Source organism: Culex quinquefasciatus, chromosome 2 (genome assembly GCF_015732765.1).
Source record: "Culex quinquefasciatus strain JHB chromosome 2, VPISU_Cqui_1.0_pri_paternal, whole genome shotgun sequence".
Classification (NCBI taxonomy): domain Eukaryota; kingdom Metazoa; phylum Arthropoda; class Insecta; order Diptera; family Culicidae; genus Culex; species Culex quinquefasciatus.
The window spans coordinates 180,474,809-180,501,736 of record NC_051862.1 but is presented as its reverse complement, the minus strand read 5'-3'; the positions used below and the strand labels follow the sequence as shown (position 1 = coordinate 180,501,736).

At 36.0% G+C, this 26,928-nt stretch overlaps 1 protein-coding gene across 4 annotated transcripts in view; it reads right to left on the bottom strand.

Moving 5' to 3' along the window:
* Window positions 1-26,928, bottom strand: part of LOC6049002 (probable nuclear hormone receptor HR3) — a 355,001-nt gene that overhangs the window by 83,687 nt on the left and 244,386 nt on the right. For 2 of the 4 annotated variants that reach the window (XM_038251860.1, XM_038251861.1), the window contains exon 1: window positions 163-1,524. The exons of the other annotated variants lie outside the window; for them this stretch is intronic. In XM_038251860.1, the coding sequence (XP_038107788.1) occupies window positions 163-1,204 (1,042 nt within the window). In that variant the 5' untranslated portion in view covers window positions 1,205-1,524. Of the gene's footprint in view, window positions 1-162; window positions 1,525-26,928 lie in introns of those variants that run through there. 4 annotated transcript variants of the gene reach the window in all.

The window sequence follows — 26,928 nt, the reverse complement described above, 5'->3', positions numbered from 1 at the left end:
CTGTTTGTTGACGGTGTGGTTTCAGTGAGTGGAAATTGATACCTTAAGCACATGGTTGCCATAAAAAAGTTCAGAGTTGGTTTGTTCAGCTGCGATATTTTTTTTAAAAATGATTTCATAGATATTTCTAGAATGATCAAGTTTCATCACCCCCTCACTTACCTCTGATCGAGTTCGGCGGCTTCTTTTCGTGCGAGTGCGCCCCAAGCGCCCCCAGCAGATCCGCTCCGGCCACTCCGGCCATCCCCATGTCCCCGTTTCCGGCTGCCGCAGCCGCAGCCGCTGCGGCCGCCAGCAGATTGCTGGTACTCATGGACCCCTGCCCCGATCCTCCGCCTCCTCCCATACCCTGCGGCGGCGGCGTCGTACTATCGGCGGCCAGATCACTCGTGGAGGCCGCCGTTGCCGCCGCCGCCGACGCTGCAGCCGCCGCGGCCGTCAACGAGGAGCAGAACGCGTTAAAGTCCTGCTGGTTCATCGTGGACGAGGAGGAGGAGTGCGCGGTTGTCGAGGGTCGGTTTGCAGCCGCCGCCGTGGAGGTCGAACTTCCGGCGGAAGTGGAGTGGTCGCTGTTGAGCGGCTGCATCAGTCTATGGCTGAGCTTTGGGAACTCTCGGTTATCACGGGGAAAGCTATGACTATTGTTGACACTATTACTACTGGTATTGTTGTTGTTGTTGTTGTTACTGCTACTAGTGTTGTTGGTGCTACTACTGCTACTGTTATTTCTTAAAGGCCCTAGATTTGTATCACGTAATTCAGTCGTTGCGGCAGCTGCTATGCTTGTTGAAGTTGTTGTAAATAGGTTTCTACTGTTGTTGTTTTGATTATGTTGCTGTTGTTGTTGTTGGAGCTGTTGCTGGTTTTTGTGGCTATTGGCGATTTCGTTGAGGAACATCCGGGTATCGGCCAGCAGGTTATCCCGAGCGGATCCTCCCTGGAGTTGATGCAGCTGTTGCTGCAGAGGAACCTGCTGCTGTTGCTGGGGTTGTTGCTGTTGCTGTTGCTGGGTCAACCGCGAGGACAACTTTGGGGCGGCGGCCATCGCTGCCGCGGAGGCTCCCCCAAACATGCCGAGGCCACTTCCGTTTCCAGTTGCTCCGCCAGAACCAGCAGCGGCTCCCGCAGCTCCATCTCCCAGTCGATTGCCTTGAAATTTGCTGTTCCAGGTCTGGTTGAAGAACTCGGTGAACTCGCTATCCATTGCTCACGCACGCACGCACACGCTCACACACTCACACTAGCACGAGCCTCCTCCGGAGAGGCTCGAGATGTTCTGAAGTTCGCACACACACTCACACACACTTGTTAGGTTTGTGCAGCCGGAAGTAGACCAGCTAACAACGAGTGACAGGTCGGGATTAGGTTGGGTACAGATCCTCGATGCACTCGACAGTCATCTTAACTAATCCGGTTATTGTGAGGGCCGGTGGACGAATTGTGCCGGCTTGTTTCGCTGTGGTGGTGGTGGTGGCAGTGAGTTTGTTCTTCTTGGTTTTCTTCTTTGAGTTTTACTCAAGTTTCCTGTTTGGGGAAAAAAAACAGAGGAAGCGATTGAAGTCGGAAGGTCGCACGTGGACCAGGACCACGCACGCACGTACACACACAGAGAGAGAACTGTTAAATGGGTCAACCGAGTTACGCGGGTTGAGCGGTAGTACTGAGTCAAAAAAAGGTGTAACAGCCGACCAATATCGTTGCAATTTTTTGGAGGCTTTGGTGGTAGATATTTCATGTGTTTTCGCAAACAAACACACAAAGGGTGTTGCAGTTCTGGAGATAACGATTGGTAAAATGCCTTGGAAGTGTTGGTGAGGAGTCTCATCTGACGAATTTTTGATAAGGTGTGGACATCAAAACCCTGTGGGCTACGGGTTTTGTAAAGAATGCTTTATGAATAAAGTTAAAAATAATGATGAACAAACAGAAGATTAGGGTCACTGCTTCAGTTTTTTTTTTTTAAATTAAAGTCATAAATTAAAACGAATCAACTGGAAAAATATTAATCAATATTCAGAGAGTAAGAAACATACAATTTATATTCCAATTCAACAAAGAAATACAATGATTGTTATTCACTTCCAAGGTTTATTTGAAAATATTCCCAAACATTTTGGCGGTGTTTCCAGATTTCAAGACTTTAAAAATATCACAAATTTTAGTGATGGGATGACATTTCACTCCAAATTTACACCACGCCCGTAAAAAGACATTTTTCAAAAATGTCCATTTTTGCGAAAGTTACACATAATCCTTCAAACATGAAAGCAGTTACTCTTCTGTCAAAATTTAACCATACGTAATTAAGCTTAGAATGAACATATTTTATTAATCGACAACTAAATTTTATTTTTTTTATAATAAAACCAAAAACATCTTCAAGCATTTATTTGTACATAGTAAAACATATATTACATTTTTATTTATCTTTTGCTTTAGCTGAATTTTTAAAGAAGAACCCTGTGGCTAAACAAGGCATTCTGTACTGAGTACACTTTTGGACTCGACCTGCACCGATTTGGACCACCCCTCTAATTTTGGCACCGCCCTCTTTTTTGACGATTTTCTAAAAAAATTTTTTTTCTTTTAATCATAACATTGCAACTATTTGAGCAAAAGACTTTCTACAGGTTGCATTTTATAGAAAATTGTCCAAGGAATTTGATGAAAATAAATTTTTAAACCCTTTAATGCCCACTAATATTATATTTTAACGTTTTAAGTATTAAAATTCAGTTTTGACCAATTCCATATATTTTTATTTGTTTTATTTTATCACCATCGTGTTCCCCGGACAATTTTACAGAATAATCAATGTAGACCTCAAACTAAAATGAACTATTAGCGAGATACAGCGATTTTACTGAAAAAAGTTTGATTTTGCGCTGCACTCTGTCCTATGAATTCAAATCCGAAATAAGTTTCTCACATACAAAAACCGAACTATGCGGGGTTCATCCTTTTTTGTTGAAAAGTACACCATGTTCTTCCGAGTACTGTGCAAAATCAAACTTTTTTCAGTAAAATCGCTGTATCTCCCTAATAGTTCATTTTAGTTTGAGGTCTACATTGATTATTATGTAAAATTGTCCGTGGAACACGATGGTGATAAAATAAAACAAATTAAAATATAAGGAATTGGTTAAAACTGAATTTAAATGCTTAAAACGTTAAATTATAATATTACCCAAGTAACATTTTAGGCTTTATCAAAGCTGTCACAACCGCTATAAAACCTATGAGCCAAAACCAACATTAAAGCCCCTTAGTCGTAACAAACTCCCCAGAACCTTGATATACCCTACTTAAAACCCAAAAGGACCTCCGCAAAAGGTTGTTACGGCCTATTTATAAAACCTACATAGGAGTTCAAGGCTTTACAACTGAATCCTAACAACATCCTCAAAGCCTTGATAAAACCTTTGTTAAAACCTAGTCAGGAGTTATGGAAAAATGACATTTCATACGTCTTCAAACGTCTTATGCCAAATAGGTTTTATTTTGGCAAAAATAAGTCTTCGTCTTGCCAAATGAAGTAATGGAGATGGTTGTCTAAAATGGCGATGATAAATAATAGGTATTAGAGGTAATCCAAATAATTTGAATGCTAATTTCTCGCAATTGATGGCTCAAATTCAGCTGCGGTTGAAATTTTATTGATAAATGTAGAGGAGATAGAGCCAAAAAATTCAACTCGCTTCATCAAAAATCAATATTTTGTAATCATAGTGTTTAATGTTTAAACATATTTTAATGCAATTCTCTGAAAAAAATGTTCAAAATATTTTTAAACATCTATTGCTTTATTAATCATACCAGAAATTCAGCATAAATGTGTGTTTTCATCAAATTTGAATCAAATTTTTCAGTTTTATATTTTTTCAACCAAGATGGCGGTCAATCAAATTCAATCAGAACACGCGTTTAGCGCCATATTTATGCACTGCTTATTGGCCACGTTAAATGCTTTTTCAGGAGCTTGTGGTTTTAAGTAAGCTTTTTGCATGCCTAATGGCACTTGACAGCTAAAACACCCTGGGTTTTAAAAAGCAAGCGATAAAACCGTTTGGCATGACATTGCCATTGGGTTTTCAAGACTCTCTTAAAACTTTCATAAAACCTTATTAAAAGCCATTTAGCTTTTATTGTCACAAGGTTTTATGTCCGAAGTATAAAACCTTATCAGAACCTTCTAATTAGCTCTTGCTTATTGGTTGCGGTAAATGCCTAAATAAAACTGTAAAGCAATCAAGATGCTATCATAAAACCTCAATAAAACGAAGTGATGGCTAGTTGGTTTAAAAATGTTACTTGGGTAGGGGACATTTAACGGTGCACATCAACCAAAGCTTTTGCACCCAGATTTTTGTTTCAGACATTTTGTTATCTTCAAAACTACGGGTACTATCGAAATGTTTTTTTATTCATCCCCTAAGGTACTGTACACAAAGTAATTTACAACAAAGTTTGATTAATTTTACAATGCCGTTATTACAGGATTGGGTCCGTAAAATTGACAATTTTGGTATAAGAAGACAACAACTTCCTTCGTTGCTGTGCACCCTTAAGGGTTAAAATGTTATTTTTATCGAATTCCTTGGACAATTTTCTATAAAATGCAACCTGTAGAAAGTCTTATGCTCAAATAGTAGCAAAGTTAAAAGAAAAAAAAGTTTTATGGAAAATCGTCAAAAAAGAGGGCGGTGCCAAAAATATAGGGATGGTCCAATCAGCACCAAACTTGGGATTTCTGTTAACTATCGATAGATGAACGTTCCCTCCAAGTTTGGTCCAAATCGGTGAAGGTCGAGTCCAAAAGTGTACTCAGTTGACCTGGAATGACCCATAATTAGTTCGTTCATATTAATCTTCATACTATTTTGGCTGCATTGCAAACAAAAATGTGTAAAATACGAAAATCTGTGTTTCGGGAAGGATTTTTATGATCGATTTTCTCTAAATTAATAAAATCTCCCATTTATTTTTGCGAAAATCATTTATAAAAGCAACATCAAATTTGCAATCTAAAAGTACTTTATAAATTTTCTTCAACCAAAACGTACAGTTTTCAAGTTATAGCCTGTTTTTGATATTGAAATAGTGTCCATGTATGTCCACTTCTATTGTTTTTCAAGTATTCTCTTAAATTTCATTATTTTTTTTATAAATTGATTGTCGGACAAATAGATGGAGCAAACTGGATTTTTTAATTGTTTTCTGCCTCGTTTAAAATTGTTTCGAATTTAAAAGTTTTTACGTGTATTTTTGAGAACTTTTCCAATATTTCTTATTAAAATATTTTCAAATATTCGAAAAAACGCCTTACATTCCTAATTTTAAATATAAATTTTGGCCGTATTGAAATATTAGGCCTGATTTTTTTTTTAAATTTTGAAGGTATTTTGGAGGTGTTGCTGCAAAATTTAAATTTTTACTGAAAAATAATTGTAAAATTAGTATTGGTTTCCTCAAAGATACTACATCATATCATTGTTATACATGATTTTAAATACAATAGGAAACTTTTAGACTTTTTGCAATTCTCGAATTTTGAAACCACCGATCAGAAACAGATATGAAACATTAGAAAAAATATTTTTTAATAAACCTCATTGAAATTTTGAAAATTTTCAATAGTGGCATACACAGTAAAAGATGGTATTATTACATCTGGGAATTAGTACATCTTTTATGTTAGAAAAAATGTGTAATTTAGCATTTAATTTAATTAACTACAAATTTTCCGGTAAAATTACATCATAAAAGTGGTAATATTAAACCTTTAAATTTTACACCTTCCAAAATTACACAATTTTTTATTGTGTACACATCAACAAAATTGTGTTAACTTGGAAGGTGTAAAATTTGAAGGTGTAAATAATGTAATATTGCCCTAAATTTAGATTGAAAAAGTGCCAAAACACTGAAACTGTTCTAAATTTTTACTTTGTTGGAGGTAAAATCACACATTTTTTCAGATTAAAAAGTTTTCCCACACAATGAAATAATGTGAAAATTTGGAAGGTGTGAAATTTCACCTCTTGTATGATGTAATTTTACCTCAGTTTAGACTGAAAAAGGGACATTATATCGAAAGGTGGTAAAATCACACATTCTCAGAGGTAAAATTACACATTTTTTTCTGACTTAAAAGATGTATTCCCAGGTGTTAGATTACCTTGATTTGTTTTACTGGTCATTCGCAGGAGTAATATTTCCATGATTATTTCAATTGTGTAACAGTAATAATGTAATTTTATGCCAAATTTGCTTGCTTGAATGCATAAAACTTAAATCAAATTTCACAAGTTTTATGATACTTTATAAAGTTAGATGTTAAGTTTTTAGAGCTTGCATAGTATTTTCTTTGATTGCACATCAAAAATACGATTTCACCAATGACAATTTAAGTGCTGTAAAAATGTTGAAATTTTACCAAAAAAAATTGCTACGCGCTTTCAATGAACGGATCAGATTTCCTTCTGCAACATTGTGTGGTTGAACGGTGTGAAATCAATTCAAACTTAATCCTGAAAAATAGTCAATAATCTTTCACAACAGCTTCGTGGGTCGGGTTTTCCATACCACTCAGCGGTTTTAAAAACGCCTCCCTCGAGTGTGCTCGCAAATGCCCTCTTAATTATCGAACCACTTTTGTCTGCTTCAGAATTAAGCTTAAAACGCAAAAAAAGAAAGAAAAAAAATGCTGAAAACAGCCGACTTTAGCAAGTCGCCGCCGCTATCATATTGAATTGGTATTAAAGTTCGTTGGGCGAGTTCAAACAACACCGACAATAAGGAAAAAAGTCATTGTAGTGGTGCTAATTAATTACTCTGTATTTAACAGATAGATTGATTTGATAAGTGTACAATTTTTTTTTTAATTTTACAATGAATTTTGCCTTACAAAACAAATAAAAAAGCTACGATTCTTAACAAGAATTGAACAAACAAAAACAAAATTCCTTCGACAGTGCCATAGTGTCTCACACTCACACTTCCAGCCTTAATTGACTAAGCAAAAAGTGCACTCAAAAGTGCAAAACGTGCACTAGAAGGAGCCACTCGAGTGCCGACCCGAAGTCGTCGTCGTCGCCGGCGCACATACACACACACACACACACGTACCCTCGGTACAATCTCATTTTAAATAGATTTCCGTTTCTTGACCTACCCCAATACGTTTCGATTTGCGAATGGCCACGACGGACGGCGGCGGTGTCGGCCGACGACGACGACACGAGCACCAGCAAAAATGTGTAGAATAAGCAGAAGCGCACTCGACAGTTTTCCCCCACCTCCCCTCCCCTCTCAAGTGCTGCGTTTTTTCACCTTCCCTCTCAACACTTGAGTCAGGAGGAAATTTCGCACAGTTCGCACACACTCAAACGCTCAGACACACGTGTCAGATTGAGAGTGCAATCCCGATAGAGAGCCGCCTTCCTATGTAGAGAGCAACTCAGTGTGTGTGGTTGTTATCAAAAAAGCGGGCGCATTCTCGATCACTCTCACCCACTCGCGAGTTTTCGCGCGAGTGTGCACACAAAACTTTCTCTCTCACTTGCCACGCGCTCTCGCTCCCTCTCTCTCTTGTTCTATTCCGTTTTTTGCAATTTTCCTCCCGAACGCGCGCTACATCAAACGTGTGAGTGCAGTAGCACGCTTTTCCGATCAAAGTGTGCGCGGCGCAGTGATAACTCGAAAACAGTGGGATTCGAACTCGGGAGTTCCTGAGTGCAAACAGCTGCTGCTGCTGCTGCGCTAGTAGTGCATTCTTGTGGGGACGACCCGGAATGACTCCAGAGGGTTTCAGTTTTTTTGCTTTTGGTGGACCGAAATATTTTGCAGCATCTTCAGGAGGAGGAGGAGACGCGGTCATGACATTGAGGTGACCCGGGGTTTGGAACGGGGAAGATTCCAAGGGGAAGGATGCTTGAGATGATTGGCATATTTGGGATTGTAAGGGTGCTCCTCTTTGAAAAGGATGAAAGAGTTGCGATGTAATGGACTTTTGAGATATTTACGAGGTGAGCCATTACAACATTTCTACAAAAAGAATTCTTAGCTTATAGGACCGTACTGTACCGGAACGCGCACTTCAAAATAAATGGTTTCTTTTATAAAAAGAACCCAAATTCCAGACGATTTTTGTTTGTTCTGAAGATTTTATGTACAAATCTAGATTCTCAAATCTAGATTCTGATATCTTGAAACAGAAAATAATTATTATAAAATTGTCCCAAAATTACAATATTTTCAAGCTGGAACTGACAGTCTCACTCAAAACATAAACGTCGACTGTATTTTCCAAGATTTTACTGAAATCAATCAGCTTTTTACACATTATTTACAAAGATAAACTTACTTTTGAAAATTCATGTCAGTTAATGTTCAACGCTAGCAAAAAATGATTTGAAAAATATATTTATTTGTTCAATCTTCCTAAGTCTTACAGAAAATCTGCTTTATAAATCTAATTTAAGTTTTTTAAATAATTGAAGAAAAAAAAGGAACTGATCCTGTTCAAATTAATTCAAAAACTTAAGATTAAGATGATAAAGAACCCAGCAAAAAAAAAAAAAAAACAGAATTTAGATTAAGTACTATGATTACTGAAAAATTATCATCTGAAAACTTTTTTTTGAGAATCTGTAAATGTATGAACGAAAATAAAATGTAAATGTATGAAACAATGCAAAAAACCCGCAGAAATTTTTAAAAAATATTGTTAAAAATCGAAAGAACGCATAACTTTTAAATAAATTCTTGAAATATAATTCAAACATATTTTGTGATGTCAAGAATTGCTCATAATATAAAAAACACCGAATGCTCAAACATAACTGAAAAAAAACAACATAGTTTTTTTTTCTAATAATTCCAAAAAATCAGGTTTGTAAAACTCACAGGAATTTATAATGAAAACCCTTTCTTTCAGAGAACTGATTATGCAAAACAAAACTAAAAAACCAACGATAATTTATAAAATTAAACTGTATAAAACGTGAACATCTTGATGAACTATATTTTTTTTGATTATGAACTGCTTCAAAGATTATCTATACTAAAAAATCTTGTCACAAATAATAATTTTACAATGTAATTAATTATCATAACAAAGAAACTTAAAAACATTAAAAAATATCTTGATTTGTTTGCCATTATGAAAGTATCACGTATTTTAGTTCACAGTAAAAAAAGGTTGAATTTTGGGTTGTTGAAAAAAAATTACTTCTTTTTTGAGCATTATTTCTAAAATAATGACTAAAATTTATTTTTAAAAAAATGTGTAGAATTTAATGAAAATCTCCTGAGTTCCTGATATAAAATAGCACATTTCTTTTGACAAAAAATCTGTCACCATTCCCAGATGTAATAAAAATTTAATTTTTCTACTGAATCAAAAAAAAATACCTATTTCTTAATTTCATAATCTGTTCATCATTTTAGGTTTCTTTGAATATTAAATGATACTTTTCAAAATGTAAAAGTTATTATTATATTTAAAATTAGGGGTGTTTTTTAAATCCTAAAAACTTCTAAAAATATTTGTACCAGCCTAACGTTTCGTCAATATTTTGGCACTCTCATCAAAATTCAAGGTTGTTAACGATAAAATTATCGAGGTTCGATAACGATAATCTATCGTTATCGTTATTCCGATAATTCTATCGGCGATAATTTTATCGACGATAACGGACGATAACTTATATTTAATACAAACTCTTCCCGGCAAACTTCGTTCTGCCTTGTTTGGTTTCCTGACGTTTCTTGCTTGTTTGCTTCTTCAGCCTCCTGTGATCAAAATTTGATTTTACGTAACTTTTCCCATACAATCTGCAGATTTTCCGGAATCGGTTCCAGATTGGCCAAAGTTGTAACTTTTTGGCGTAAGAACCTTCCTTGGACTTATACGAATCCAACGCAACAAAGAGCTCCTCGATCCAACGTTCCGTGTTGAATTGATTCGCGTTCGAACAAAACCGTCGAAATTTTTTATGTATGTATATAGATATAGATATTTCTAAAAAAAAAAATTATGTTGAATTTTCAAGCTTCCTCTTAGTTAATATTCTTTTGATAATATGATAAGTTTCACAAAATACCGTATATTTTGAAAGTACTCAAATTTTCATAATTTGCAATATGGGTATCAAACGATTCGAAATTTTGCATGCATTTTCACTGTTTTAGAGTTTTTTGAATGAATTACTCAAATTTTCACAACATACCGTATTTTCTCGAAAATACAATTTTTTTATAATTCGCAATATGGGTATCAAACAATTCGTAATTTTGCATGCATTTTCACTGTTTTAGAGTTTTTGAATGAAATACTAAAATTTTTACAAAATATCGTATTTCCTCGAAAATACTAAAAAATTTAAAATTCGCAATATGGGTATCAAACGATTTGAAATTCTACAAGTATTTGAACTGATTCAGAGATTTTTGAATGAAATACTCAAATTTTCACAAAATACCGTATTTTCTAGAAAATACTCAAATTTTCACAAAATACCGTATTTTCTAGAAAATACTCAACATTTTCACAAAATACCGTATTTTCTAGAAAATACTCAAATTTTTATAATTTGCAATATGGGTATCAAACGAAACAAAATTTTGCATGTATTCTAAATGTTTGAGAGTTTTTTAGATTAAATATAAAAATTTTCACAAAATACCGCATTTCCTCAAAAATACTATATTTTCTCGAAAATATTCAAATTTTCATAATTTGCAATATGGATCAAACGATTCGAAATGTTGCATGCATTTGAATTGTTTTAGAGTATTTTTTTAATGAAATACTCAAATTTTCACAAAATTTCGTATTTTCTCGAAAATACTCATATTTTTATAAGGCTGGTACAAATATTTTTAAAAGTTTTTGTCACCCCCCCCCCCCTTCAAAATTGGCCCGAAAAATCAGGGGGCAAAAAAAATATTTTTACAATAAACTTCAAAATTTCAATGAAAATTCAAGTGCAACCAACTGAAATCAAATTAAAATATATTCTTCTGCATTTAAAATCATTTTTAGCATGTTTGGGTTTATTAAAAAATCTTAAAAATTTTTGAAAATTTTCGATGCAAAATCTTTTTTTTCGATACAATTTTTGTTTTTGTCAGGTCTTAGATTTTTTGAAAACTAATGATTGCAAAACAACTGAACTAGTGTAAAATGCATTTTAAAACACTTTTTTCATTTAATTGTGAAGACTATGGCTTGTTATTTAAATTTTTATATTTTTTTTATTTTTTTGCCCCCCCCTTGACCTCGGTCAGGGCCGAGGGACAAAAACTTTTTTAAATATTTGCATCGGCCTAATTCGCAATATGGCTATCAAACGATTCGAAATTTTGCATGTATTCTAAATGTTTTAGAGTTTTCTTGAATGAAATACTAAAATTTTCACAAAATACCGTATTTTCTCGAAAATACTTAAAAAGTGAAAAAAAGGTAAGATTTCGCTTCGAATCAGTATGTATTGCATCATAATGCATTGTATCATATTGCAAATTATAAAAAAATAGTATTTTTTCACGGTATTTTGTGAAAATGTTAGTTTTTTATTCAAAAAACTCTATCATCGTTATCGTTAGACGATAATATTATCGACGATAATTCAATCGATTAACAACCTTGCAAACATTATACCCAATTTAGAAAAAAAATTAAGGTTTGTCCAAAGACCATAAAAATTTAGAAAATATTCAAAAACAAAACTCATATTATTCTTTTAACTGAGCCTTTGCTTAATAAATTTTAAACAAGTACGATTTTTAAAGTTTTTTTTGTCTGCTTCTGTCGCCCTCTTTTCTAAGATATGAACATCAATTGATGTTCATGTATCTAGTTCTTGTTGAAATGAATTGCATTACTCTAATTAATGTATTTCAATACCACAACTTGCTAACCGATGAGTACCAGATTGAAACTAAATTTAAATGAATTAAATAAGACACATTTTTGAAGAGATGTAAAATTTAACTTTCAGAAATTAGTTTACAATCACAACTTTTAAAAATCGAAATGGACAAATAATTGTGTGTTAAAATTGGAGGTGAAAATCCAACCGCTTTAGGCATTGAAGTTTATTTGTTAAAAAACAAGTCTAGAGGAATAAAAAATACAGTTTCAAAACAATTATATCAAAAAAAAAAGTAAAAACGTCAATTAGTTTGTGCAAAAATCAAATCTCTCTTTTATCTGCAGGCCATTTTAAAAACTAATTAGGAATTAGTTAGTTAATTATAATAATTTTCTGCATTTAAAGATTGATCTGCCCCTAGTCCAACATATAACAAATTAGTTCCTGAATACATTTGGAAAAAAATATGTTAGGCAATAAGCATTTTGAAATTCAGGTTGTTTTTGAATATATTTTCTTAACTTGTCTTCTATTATAAATTAAGAACGAATAAAGCTCGTTAAAAATACATAAAACATTGAAATGAATAATGTGTAGATTATAAGAAACAAATTGATTCATCGTTACCACAGAAAAGTTAAGGTTTGTCAAAAAAGGTTTCATCACGCAAAAAATAGCTAGGAAAATAGAAAAAAACAAAATTAAAATTAACACATCGCTACCACAAATGTCAACGAAACTCAAAAACTGATCACAAGTTTGTGAAAACTAAATTACAATGGCTTAATTGAAAAAAAAAGTAAAAAATGCTCGAAACAAGAAACGTAATTTATTCCAATCACGAAACAACACGAAATATGTCCACACGCCGCAGCAAATAAAACCAATCATCACGCGACTGCAATTTTGTTTGTGATGAGGTGGCCGTTTTTTCAAGTTCAATGCCCTGTCACCAAATTAGCTTATCGAAACGCAGGACAAAAATATTGTTGGGGTAAACAACAATACTAAGAAAGCGGAGCAAAAAATAAAACTTTCAATCAGTCACACACATATACAACTGTTGTGTTGCATTAATTCCGTTGATAACACGCAAATACACACACAAAGTGCATCAAATCTCTCTCCAACACGGACGCCCTTGTTTGTTTTCTGTTATCACGCCGTTAAACTCTCACTGATAGCACGGTCTACCGGGAATCGTCACGTCATTCGTGCTGGCTTTATGCGATAATGCACTCTCACCATCATTATTAGCTCATCGCCGAGCTGCCTTTTAGCATTCATTCATCCCTAAAGTAAGAATGCGACGCAAAACGAAATTACATGAAATTTCGTGTAACTTTTTTTCTTGTTCTCGTCGCCTCTCTTAACTCTCGTTCTCGCAAAAAATAAAACGAAAATTTCGATTTTTTTCGCCCCGTCCTCCCTCCCTTCGGACCGTCATCGCCCCTCTTTTGACTCATCGTCGAAAAGGTGAATGCACTCTCGGCCAGTACTCGGCACTCGACGACGACGACGGTTGGTTTGTTGACGATGATGCAAATCTGCTTCTGCTGCAGTACGTACTACGCTTCCTTGCGAAGGAATGAAACTGTCTAAAATTGCGTCGTTTTGTAATCAACTTCTGATTGGCATGCCAGGGCGCTGATGGTTGGGTTGGGTGTTTGTTGATGTTGTTGATCCTTTGCGCCTGTTCGTTCTTGAGGGGTTTGATGAATCGGTTTCCTTGATGGGGCGGACGACGAAGGAACGTAATTTCGCAATCTTGCAACAGCAAATCGACAACATTTACGCGACTGCTGCTCCCGATATATGGAGTGAGTGTCAATAACCGGAGGGCAGGATTTAGAGAACGAAAAGTGTTTTTATGATCGATACATCATTTTAAGGAAATGTTGTAACTTTCAAATCTGAAAATTTCCAAATAATTTTAAGGCAACAACAAATAACGGTTTTTGTCTCTCCTCTAACTAGGGCGTCCAATTTTCCCGGGGTTTTGAATTTCCCGGGAAACGGGAAAAATATTTTTGGAATCCCGGGAATTCCCGGGCCCATGCTTAAAATCATTGAATTAGCTCAATAATATCAAATGATGATAATCCTCACTTCAATCTAAACAAAGACGACAGTTGAGTTTACGTCTGACAGCCGGAGACAGCGGTTGTTTTTTCTGCTGTTTTCGTGGCGCGGCACAGTGCTTACGGATGGAGGTGGAAGAATCCTCCGACGGGGACGAGTTTCGTTCCGTAAATGGAACGGGGAAGCGGAGGAAGACCAGCGACGGAGCCGTTGTCGGGGATGGCTCAGAGGAGAATCTTCTCAACAACAACAAGTTCAGCCCGCTGTCGGGGAACAACAACAACAACAATAACAATGGTATCCCAGCCGAGAAAGGAAGCGTCCCACCGGTTCCAGTGGTTCCAGTGGCCAAGAAACCACCACCTCTGGTGGTAAAGAATACGAGCTACGCCAAGCTGAGGACTGTAATGTCGCCGTGCACAACCAAGCCAAGTTACAAGCTAACACCGTTTGGGATCAAATTGCTGTGTTCCTCCGAGGAGCGTTTTGAGACCGCGCGGGCCCACTTGATTGCGAACAAAGTGGAGTTCTACACCCACGAGAAACGAAGCGAGCGGCAACTCCGCGTCGTCGTCCGAGGACTTCCGTCGGCTTCACCTGAATTCGTCAAAAAGACCCTCAAGGAATCGCAAAACCTGGATGCTGTGGAGGTGCACGCCATCAAGAGAAAGGAGAGTTCGCCTCGTCAGAGAAACCCCGTACATTGTTACGTTCCCCAAGGGGTACACCAGCCTCAAGCAGCTGAGTGAAATCAAGCGCTTGAGAAGATTTCACATCCGGTGGGAGGCCTACCGGAACAAGCGACCGAACGTGACCCAGTGCAGGAACTGCTTGCAGCTGGGTCATGGAACCAGGAACTGTCACCTCAAGGGAGGTGCAACAACTGTGGGGTCCCCACAAGACGGACGAGTGCGAAGTCCAGGAAGCCCAGCCAAAGCGGTGTGCCAACTGCTCTGGTGCCCACGAAGCTACGGACCGCAGCTGCCCCAAGCGTGCGGATTTCATCCAGCGGCGACAGCAGGCGTCGAAACCAAAACCGCCGGCGAGGAAGGCGGAGAAGCAGAGTCCAGCAGTTCCGGCGTTCACGCCGGCGGAGTTCCCTCCGCTGCCGGGCGCAGTTCGGACGTGAAGCCAAAGGATCGCCCTCGACCCGCAGGAAGCAGTCAAGTAAATACCGGCGCCGGCGCCGGTGCCACCCCCACGCCGGAAGGAGAGGAGGTGCTCTACAGTTCGACTGAGCTGTGGCACATTTTTAACGAGTACAGCGCCAGGTTCCAGACCTGCAAGACCCGCGTGGACCAGTTGAGACTCGTCAGTTACATGCTCGGCAAATACGGCGGAAAATGAGTTTTTTTTTTTATGTATTATAATTTTTTTATGAACCGTCCCTCGGTCCTAACCTGGTCACAGCACCTAAACGGACCTAATAAAAATAAGTTAAGAATAAAAAAAAAAAAAAAAAAAAGACGACAGTTTTAAAATAGCCTAAAAGATTTTTTTTGTCTTTGTGGTGTTTAGGATTTTATATCAACTACTATTTTTAATTCCAGTGAGCAATTCCATGTCAAATAGGGAATCGGTTGTACCCGACCCTCTCCGATTTCAATGAAACTTTGTAGACATGTTATCCTAGGCATATATAAGCCATTTTTGTGTATATGGAGTCAGTTACACTCAATAATGACATTTTAGAAGGGCGTAAGTGTTTTAAATATTTTTGTATTTCGTAATTTAAATATTGCTGTATCTCGAAGCCGTTGCATCGTATCAAAAAGTGGTAAAAGACAAACTTGTAGGAAATTTGACGGGCTTTCCGAAAAAAATACACTGAAAGAAAAAAACACACCACTTTTATGAGATTTTTGGATTTCTATGTTTAAAAGTCAAATTTGAAGGTGAGCCCACGATTTTTTTTCGTTCAATTTTTTTGTGAAAATAGCCTAAGATGTTACAAAAAGACTCACGAAAAATGCAGGATGGAGCAACTCACCTAAAAAAAATACAAAAATCATTTACTGAAACTGCTTTTTTAAAAAGTGCTCTAAATGTCAAAATTTTCAAAATCCGAGTACGGGAATCGATTCTCCAGACAATTTTACATAAAAGTCTCCATATTGACCATTGTCCTAAGTCCAATCCTTGTGAAGTTACAGCAGTTTTAAAAATAAAAATGTTGAAAAAATAGGGTTTTTGATGGTTTTTGGCAATTTCTATATGACAGACTTGATTTTTCAGTCTCGAAAATATTTTTACCGGAAAGCTCGTCCAATTTCCCATAAGTTTGTCTTTGACCACATTTCAATTGGATGTATGGTCTTACAGATACAAGCTATTAACATTGCTCATAACTGAAAACATAATATTTTTTCAGTGTATTAAAGTAACCTGGATAGTAAATTAGCTTATATCTGTAAGCCCATACATCCAATTGAAATGTGGTCAAAGACAAACTTATGGGAAGTTGGACGAGCATTCCGGTTAAAAATATTTTCGAGACTGAAAAATCAAGTCTGTCATATAGAAATTGCCAAAAACCATCAAAAAACCTATTTTTTGAACATTTTTATTTTTAAAACCGCTGTTACTTCACAAGGATTGGACTTAGGACAATGGTCAATATGGAGACTTTTATGTAAAATTGTCTGGAGAATCGATTCCCGTACTCGGATTTTGAAAATGTTGACGTTAAGAGCACTTTTCAAAAAAAAAAAAACAGTTTCAGTAAATGATTTTTGTATTTTTTTTAGGTGAGTTGCTCCATCCTGCATTTTTCGTGAGTCTTTTTGTAACATCTTAGGCTATTTTCACAAAAAAATTGAACGAAAAAAAATCGTGGGCTCACCTTCAAATTTGACTTTTAAACATAGAAATCCAAAAATCTCATAAAAGTGGTGTGTTTTTTTCTTTCAGTGTATTTTTTTCGGAAAGCCCGTCAAATTTCCTACAAGTTTGTTTTTGACCACTTTTTGATGCGATGCAACGGCTTCGAGATACAGCAATATTTAAATTACGAAATACAAAAATATTTAAAACACTTACGCCCTTCTAAAATGTCATTATCGAGTGTAACTGGCTCCATATACACAAAAATGGCTTATATATGCCTAGGATAACATGTCTACAAAGTTTCACTGAAATCGGAGAGGGTCGAGAAAAAAGTACCTAAAAATTACTGCTTTGGGCTGGAATTGCTCTAGTATGATTTATAATTTTTTTTATTTGCGAATCAAATTACATAATTCTTGAGTTTTTTTTTTGAAAAGTTTCAATAAGCTTTTGTCTTCCATATGTTTATAGGACCTATTCAAAAAAAACTTTGGAATTATTTTATATTTATTTCTTTTATATATATTTTTATGTGACATGACTAAAACAGCTTAAAAAAATATTTTATATGTCTAAAAAACAAAAAACGACAATAAATAAAATGATACCAGTCAATGTAAAATTTCAGATAAGTTTTGAATTCATTGTTTTATATAAAACATATTTTACAAATTATTTTCAAGTTACTACCGCCAACCGAGGGAAACCGAGTCTAAATAGGTACAGGAGATTTTAGAGGAATACATTTGGAAGTACAAATTGTTTTGTTCTGTTCCTGTTAACCGAAGTCATCCAAAACGTTATGCAATTATGTTTTGCTTTAATAGCTGTATTTATTTGTTACATTTGTACGTATTTGCCCTAGATGCCGGTGTTTGATTATAAATAATTTGATATGACATTGTTTTTTTTTAATTTAAAATCGAAAATATACGTAAATTAAAGCACTAGGCATTTTGCGTACCTGTTAATTAAAATTATAATATTTTTTCCTAAAATGCCAATTTAATGCTGAGATTTGCTGAATACAAATTTTAATTCATTTTATTGTTCTACTATTTTCACAACCAGATTCCAGTTTGACAGCTCGCCCAGAGCAGACGTGTGGCCTTTGATTGGAGCTTAGCGCGTTTTTGACGGTGTTTTTTTTTAACTTTCGCCGACGGCCATGGCGGCGGCCGCGACGGCGGAGAGTGAGTGGACGGAGCATAGAACTGAGGATGGAAGGCAGTTCTACTGGAACGCGGCCATGAAGAAAAGTGTGTGGGAGAAGCCGGACGGGTTCCAACCCAAAAAGCAGGCGGTGACGGGCATGGAGGTGGAAGACTCCGAAGGAGGAGGAGAGGACGGTAGCGAATTTCGTCCCGTGATCAAGGTTCGGCGCAGGAAGGCTAAGGAGGAGATCAACGACAGCAATGGCCAGGAAGTGGAGAAACTGCTCAGCAACAACAAGTTCAGCCCGCTAGCGGAGAAGAGCAACAACAACAACAATGCGAACCCAGCAGCAGAAAAAACCACCCCCGTGGTACCAGCAACCGGCAAGTTGGCCGGGGAGAAGAAGCAGCCGCCGCTGGTGGTGAAAGAAACAAGCTTCGCCCGCCTTGCGAAGGTGATGTCGACATGTGATGTCCAGCCGGAACACAAACTGACGCGGTACGGCACCAAAATTACGTGCTTCTCGAGCGACGACTTCGACACGGTGCAAGCTCACCTGAAGAAGAACAAGGTGCAGTTCTACACGCACGGAAAGCGCAGTGCGAGACCGCACCGGGTAGTAATGCGAGGTCTCCCGAACGTGGAACCGGATTACATCAAGGAGCTGCTCAAGACGGAACATCAGCTGGACGTCTTGGCAGTACACGCCATCAGGCGGAAGCAGCAGCTTCCGCCATCGATGAGACGCCTTTCATCGTGCTCTTCCCCAAGGGGCACACCAGTCTGAAGGAGTTGAGTAGCAAGGTAAAGAAAGTGGGACCAGTCGTCGTCCGGTGGGTGGCCTACCGGAACAAGGAACCGCACGTGACCCAGTGCAAGAACTGCTTGCAGTTCGGTCACGGAACCAGTAACTGCCATCTCAAGCCCAGGTGCAGCAGCTGTGGGGGTTCCCACAGCACAGAAAAGTGCAAAGCAGAAGAAACGCAAGCCAAGAAGTGTGCCAACTGTTCTGGATCCCACGAGGGTCTGGACCGCAGCTGTCCCAAACGTGCGCAGTTCATCCAGTCGAGGCAGCAGGTGTCCAAGCCGAAGCCGCCAGCATGAAAGAAAGACAAACAGACTCCGGCAGGAGCTGTGTTTACCGCGGCGGATTTTCCTCCGCTACCTGGAGCGGTACCGGGAGAGAAACATCCTCGTCCCGCAGGAAGAAATAGCGAAAGTACTGGCGCCGGCGCCGGTGCGACCCCGAAGGAGCAACAAGGTGAACGGATGCTGTACAGCGAGTCGGAGCTGTGGGCCATTTACCGAGAATACAGAGTTCGCTTGACGCAGTGCAAGACACCTGAGGAACAGATTGACGTGATCGCACGCTTGCTGACACATGGCACGAGAAAATGATCATCTAATTCAGTTAAAGTTTTTTTTTATTATTATTTATTATTTGTTGTACTCTTGATCCTCGGTCCTAACCTGGTCGTAGCACCTAAAAGGACCTAATAAAAAATAAGTTGTGAAGAAAAAAAAAATATATATTTTCACAACCAAATCTGAATTTCCAGACCAAAATTTGTTTTTTTTCAATTTCGGGAATTCCCGGGACAAATTATAGAAAATCCCGGGATTCGGGAATTCCCGGTATAGGAAAATTTCTGGGATTTTTGTCCCGGGAATTCCCGGGATGGACGCACTACCTCTAACTTCAAGTTTCTTGAAAAAAAAATAAGGTTTATTAAAATGATAATTATGGTCTTTTTTTAAAGTTGTTATGTTCCCCGCTTAAATTTTGTCTTTCGGAATCAGATCAAAATTTGTTTTTAAAGCTGCATTGTTTAAGAAAAAAACATGAGCTAACAATTACGAGTAGAATGTAGAATGGAATGTATATAATATTATAAAAAAAATCAATTTAGGTTTTTTATTAGTAATTGCACTTTTTCAAATAAATTAAAGTCAATTACATAAAATGGATGTAATATTACAAGTCAGAAAGTATTTTTTTCCTTCTACACAGTAAATAATTGTATAAATTTGGGAGGTGTAATTTTGGAAGGTTGAATATTACCTTTTTTATGATGCAATTTTACCTAAATTTTGACTGAAAAAGTGAAATTTCACCAGAAAAGTGGTGAAATTACACATTTTTAGAGGTTAAATTACACATTTTTTCTGACATAAAAGATGTAATATTAACATGATTTTTTTACTGTGTAGGTTTATCGAGTTAGTTAAATATGACGACGACGAGTGTTGAAAATGTCAGGTGACAACATTATTTAAAATTCCGGAACAACACCTTTGATTTTTTTTCAGTGATACTTTGTTTACATTGGTTAAAATTTTATTTGCGTCAAGATAAGTGTCAACTTCCGAAACAGAACTTTTCGAAAATTACGTTACAGTGTATTAATTTTTGGGGTGAAAAGTACACAGTAAAACAAATTTCAGAAAAATGTGTAATTTTACCACTTTTCTGGTGTAATGTCACTTTTTTAGTCTAAATTGAGGTAATATGTATTACTTTATTCATCCTTCCAAATTTATGTGTTATTTATATGTCGCGAATTAGAATTTAAATTGGATTTTTCTTTTAGTTGTAGAGTTTTTCTTATTTAAAAAGATTTTTGGTTTCAATTTTGGTTGGATTTGAATACTCCTGACTTATAGCGGTTTGGAAATTACACAAAAAGCAAAACAAATGTGTAGAATGATTTTCATGCAGTTAGATAAAAAAAAGTACATCTACTTTATGATTTAAAAAAAAAATCAATTTCCCTTTTTTTTACACCAGATAATTTATCAAAAATTATTTGAAATACATTTCGTTTTCTGTTAATTCAATCATATAAAGATACACTTGAGAGTTTAATAAATAAAAGTATATTAAAAATAATAATAAAAAACAACAAAAAAAGTTCCCTAACTATTGCAACAAAAATCAGCGAAATCGGCTAAAAATTAGTCAAGATACAAATGTTTAATGCTGCATTTACAACTTCGAGTGATAATATTTTTTCATAGATTTATGAAATTTTTTTTTAAATACATATTAAAGGTTTTTTCCTCTCCTCTTTTTTGAGCTCATGAAATCGAAAGCAAACTAATTGAAAAAAAAAACTTTCAAGCGTTTTCTACTTTAATCAAACAGGGATATTTTTAACAATTTTAATATATTACTTTTTTTTTAATTTCTAAAATGAAATGAAAAAAAAATCATATATTAGTTGATTTTTTAAGATAACATTCAGAAGGCAAATTCATCAAAAGCTATCAATTGATTTAAAACAAATATTTTGGATTTTTTTTTATCAAAACAAAATATATTCGAAATTCTTTATGAAGAACATTTAATGAAGCTTTATCAAAATTTAAGTTTGGTTGGATGCTACGTCAGAATGCATTGACAATGCAAAAGTGATTCGTTATTTTGGTTTAAAAAGGTGATCATTTCTCATGTTAAACTATGCAGAGGAAGTAAAAGGAAAAAATAGCAAAAACTTATCTTTACAATTTTTCTTAGATTCACATTGCTCCAAAAATCATCTAAAAATTTCAAACCGTAAACTCATTCACGTTGTCTACTGAACCGAACTCTTCAAACTTTATGCGTCCCAGGAGATATTTCCCTCCAAAAAAAAAAGCCCATCAATCTAACGCACATCCAATAAAGGTTTTTACGACCCCCCGGCATCCGCAGTCGCAGCACTAATGTACAACAGTGTGACGCCACTTTTTCGGGGCTAGATTTGATCTAATCTAAACATCAGCCACTTTCCAGCCAACTATTTGATACGTGTCTGGTGGCGGTGTCTATATGGAATTTCCCGCGAACAAAAAAACACGAACGTGACAAAAGTTTATAGCTTCCGAAAAAGGCGTAAATTTCCGGCCCATCACCACGCGGCTTTTTTTGTTGTGCAATTTTACCCTCGAGCCATCCCAGGGGAAAATTCGCGATTTTCCACGAAGGGCGGAAATTTGCGGCCTCCCAAAATGGCTATTAATCAAACGTCAGAATCGGGGATACCCTTCGAGGAGTTCTACCCATCTTTAAGAACGTTTTTTGACAAGCCACACCCGAATAAATCATCGTCTAGCACCCGGTCGCTTACATCATCATTACAGGATGATGATGATGATCGTTGAAGCGTTTTATGGGGGGCGGGTAGCAAATTGCGAAACGAGCGAAAAGACATGAAATCACGAACAATCGATAAACATCGATAAACTCTGGACTCTGAGAGAGGTAGGCATGGAAAAAACGACCTGCCCGTTGCACTTTGGATTTGATGGAGTGCATTCTCACCGTACTTGCTGTTGCAATGACTGTGACGATGACGGCGATGAGTTGGACTAGTTCAATGGTCGACAATGGCGACAGGGGTGATAATCAGCAGTAAAGATAAAGTTAATAATTGTTTGAACTCAAACAAAATAAATTTAAGACATTGATTTAAGTTTTCATAAAAATAATACTAAAATCGACTTGTTCATAGAAGAATGAAACTAATATTATCTAATTAAATAAATGTTTAGATAGAAATGTCATGGATTTTTTGTACTTTTCACCTTTTCTTTTGGCATTATTATTTCAGTTCAAAGTATGTAATGTCAATTTATATTGTTCAGCTTGCTTTTGATTTCCATTTTTCTTTTACAGGATTTAAAAAAAACATAAAAAACATCACAATTATTTATGTACAGTTTATGCGTACAGTTAAATTTATCACACAGATTTCAATATATTCTCCCACAATATTTTCAAACAGACAAAAAAACTGACAACTTAATTTCAAATTTATGACCTGTTTGTAAAAATTTAAAAAAAAATATCGAAACATATTTCAAACTAAGCTTAGGTGAATTCCGGGAAGTAGATTTTGGTAAAACAATTATTGCTTCTATTTGATTATTCTATTTCTTTTTGACATGATGATAGTCGTTTGGTTTTTTATATATTGTGAAAATCAAAAATTTAAAAAAATGGATAGGTATAAAATTTTAAGTTTAATCATCATCTGACCAGAATATATTAGATATATACATTCTCAAAATAAAATTTACCCTCTACAAACCACCACAATAAAAAAATCAACAAATTTTTGATCTGTAAAAAGCATTGGAGAGAAGTATTTTTGAATTTTAGCAAATTTTAGTGTTGAAAATTTTACTTGTTTAATGTGACTTTTCCAATGTTTAAAAAATATATTTTTTCTGTAAGTTTGGCTGTGTTTTCATTAACATTTTCTTTATTTTATGTGAAAATAAATATGCAGTATGTTTTGTAAGGTCCAAGACTATGCTTTTACACAGTTTTTTTTTACAATTTAAACAATAATTGTACCATTTAAAAAAAGCAAAAAAGTGACTATATAAACATGAAAAAACTAAGAAGGCGAAAGATAATTGTTGGAGATGGTAGAATAAGCAAACTAGGTACCGTCAGTGGGGGTGACTATGGGTCAAAAAACGATACACCTCTCGTAATTTCTTAATAACAAAAACAATTTGAATAACATCGAAAATCTTTTATCGTAGAATTGTTCTTAGATAGTTTACTAACATTTTCCCAAAATATGGTGTAATTTGATGGACTCTACCTTAAATTGCAATCGTTTGAAAATTGACCCTATCTCACCCCTTAGAGGGGGTGACATTGGGTCAAATGAAACTAAAATGATGCTCAAATACAAAGATATAGTAAAAACAAGTCATCCAACAGTGTTTCTTGTTCGAAGGAATCGTATTGACATGCTAAAATATTTGAAGTAGAGGTTTTCAAACATTTGGGTACTTTTTGAGCAATTCCAAGAAAAAAATCAAAAAGTTGATTTTTCGAGAGGTCATTTTTGGCCAAAAACGTACCTCAACTTTAGACAGCTGCTAAAATGACAGGATTTGTTCTAGGAACGAGTTTTTTTTATGAAAAGTCATCTTAAGATGTCCCTTGCACAACCCTTTTAATAGAATTTAGTTTCATTGAGAAGTACCTGAGAAATGGTAAAATCCGTAAAAAAATACTTTGACCCAATCTCACCCCCCAGACCCAATGTCACCCCCACTGACGGTACTATAAAAAACTGAAACTAAACAAGATCATAAAACATAAAATAAATCATAAATCAAGAGAAGTAAAGTTTTCTGTAGAACAAAAATTGTTAAAAGTAACCTCCTGAACACGAATCGAAAAAAATTGAGAGTTAGAGTTTTAATTGATTATGATCTTCAACATTTTTTTTTCAAATCTTTTGGTAAATTTTTCAAAATGCTTGTTTGAAACTTGATATTCAAAAATTTCCTTTATTTTGCAGCATTTTATTCACTTATTTGTAATATTTCATAATACAGGAGCGGCCGTGGCTGACTGGTTACGGTGTTCCCTTTGTAAGCGAATGGTTCTGGGTTCGATTCCCATCTGCTCCCAACGAGAAAGTTAAGAACACAGAAATTTGAAAGATGAATATGAACGAAAAATCAAAGTCGCTCGAGGCGGGGTTCGATCCCCCGTCCTTTGGATTGGTAAGCAAAAATGCTAACCACTAGGCCATGACGACTTGGTGAACTTGGACTGGAATTCGATGCTTGTGTGCTCTCTTATACTAACTGACATTTTGGTGGTTACGAGAAAATCGATTTTTTTACTTTGAATTACTGTTTCTGGGAAACTGTTCGACAAACAATTGTCCTAATAATTTTAAAGTATGCTCCTGACATAACTTAAAGACATGGTAAAATATGAAAACTTTTGAAATGCAAAAAAAAATTTGGCAGAGAAATTACGAAAAAAAATCACGCTTGCAATTAGCACAAGTGTGTCCTGAACAGTGATTTGTATGAGTTAGCACAAACGTGCACAGGGCGAATTTTGCAGTTGAGCTAAAATGCTTCTTCGATGGCAGAGTCGTGTATACTTCCAAAGTGGCACTTGGTACAAAAGTGCGCAGAGTCATTTTATTGTAAAAATAGTAGTTGATTGTTGTTTCAATGTTTTTTGCGTAGTAACTTTGAATTGTTGCTAGTTAAGGAACATTTTTCTCAACAATACTTTTTTAATAGACTTGTTTATCATTAAATTTAGTGTGAAAATTGCAGTTTTTGAGAGCAACGACCGATAAAACTTGAATTTTATGAAGAAAAAATTAGTGAAGTGTAAGGTTTCATAAATATAAGTATGATAATCCTTGAAATAGCTTCAATAAGACCAAGTATGACGAAAACCGAATAGATCTACGCTTACAAACAGAAGAAAATGATTTTGTAAAAACTTTGAGCTAGTTTATTTTATTTCTATCATGTCATACGACCTTTTTAGAAATGCGAGATATCCAGGACACAAACACTAGAACTGTTATGGTAGATTGCAGTTAGAACAAGTGTGTCTCTTGCAATGGATTCTTGGTTTGTATCGAATAGAACAAAAGTGCTAAAAAAAAAAAATCAATGCTTAGTCTTTGAACATGGACGACCCCTACAGTTGTGCTTAATGTGCACAACTTCTTGAAGGGTGTTTGAGTTGGATATTTGGGTTAGGCTAAGTGTGACATTGGCTAGTGGATGTTATGTTACGTAGTTTTTTGGATTGGACGATCCCTGCAATTGTGCTAAGTGTGCACAACATTCGTTACACCGTGACATTAGTTACACCGAACATACGTTTCACCGTAAAATTCGTTACACCGCAACATTCGTTACACCGCAACATTCGTTACACCGCAACATTCGTTATACCGTAACATTCGTTACACCGTAGCATTCGTTACACCGTAACATTCGTTACACCTTAACATTCGTTACACCGTAAAATACGTTACACCGTAGTATAGTTACACCGTAACATTCGTTACACCGTAGTATGGTTACACCGTAACATTCGTTACACCGCAGTATGGTTACACCGTAACATTCGTTACACCGTAGTATGGTTACACCGTAACATTCGTTACACCGTAGTATGGTTACACCGTAGTATGGTTACACCGTAGTATGGTTACACCGTAGTATGGTTACACCGTAGTATGGTTACACCGTAGTATGGTTACACCGTAGTATGGTTACACCGTAACATTTGTAACACCATAACATTCGTTACACCGCATCATTCGTTACACCGTAACATTAATTACACCGTAACATTCGTTACACCGTATCACTCGTTACACCGTAACATTCGTTACACCGTAGTATGGTTACACCGTAACATTCGTTACACCGCAGTATGGTTACACCGTAACATTCGTTACACCGTAGTATGGTTACACCGTAACATTCGTTACACCGTAGTATGGTTACACCGTAGTATGGTTACACCGTAACATTGTTATACCGCAACATTCGTTGCATCGTAGCATTCTTTACACCGTGACATTCGTTACACCGTAATACACCGCAATTAAAACATTTTTTAAGTCGTTGTGCACACTTAGCACAACTGCCGGGGTCGTCCAATAAAAAAAAACTACGTAACAACATCATCCATTCACCAATATCACACTTAGCCTAACTCAAATATCCAATTCAAACCCCCAAGTAGTTGTGCACACTTAGCACAACTGCAGGGGTCATCCATAAAAAAAACTTTGTAACAATAACATCCACTAATTAATCTCACACTTAGCCTAACAAAAATATCCAATTTAAAACATTTTTAAGACGTTGTGCACACTTAGAACAACTGCGGGGGTCGTCCAATCCAAAAACTACGTAACAATAACATCCACCTACCAATGTCACACTTAGGGGTCATCCAATTAAAAAAACTCTGCCACTAAATAATTGTTTGACACACTTCGTCTAACTTGCAACTTCTTCACGTATCCAAATGTGCACACTTGTGCTAATTGCCTTCCAAAATAGTGCTCCATAATATTGCTCAAACTAGTAAGGACACCTGGCAATTCTCCATAATATTATAGTGTAATCGTATTTTTATGGATTTGCGTGTTTTCAAAAGGTCAAGCCATGATGAAAAATAAGAGAGCACATCCATGAT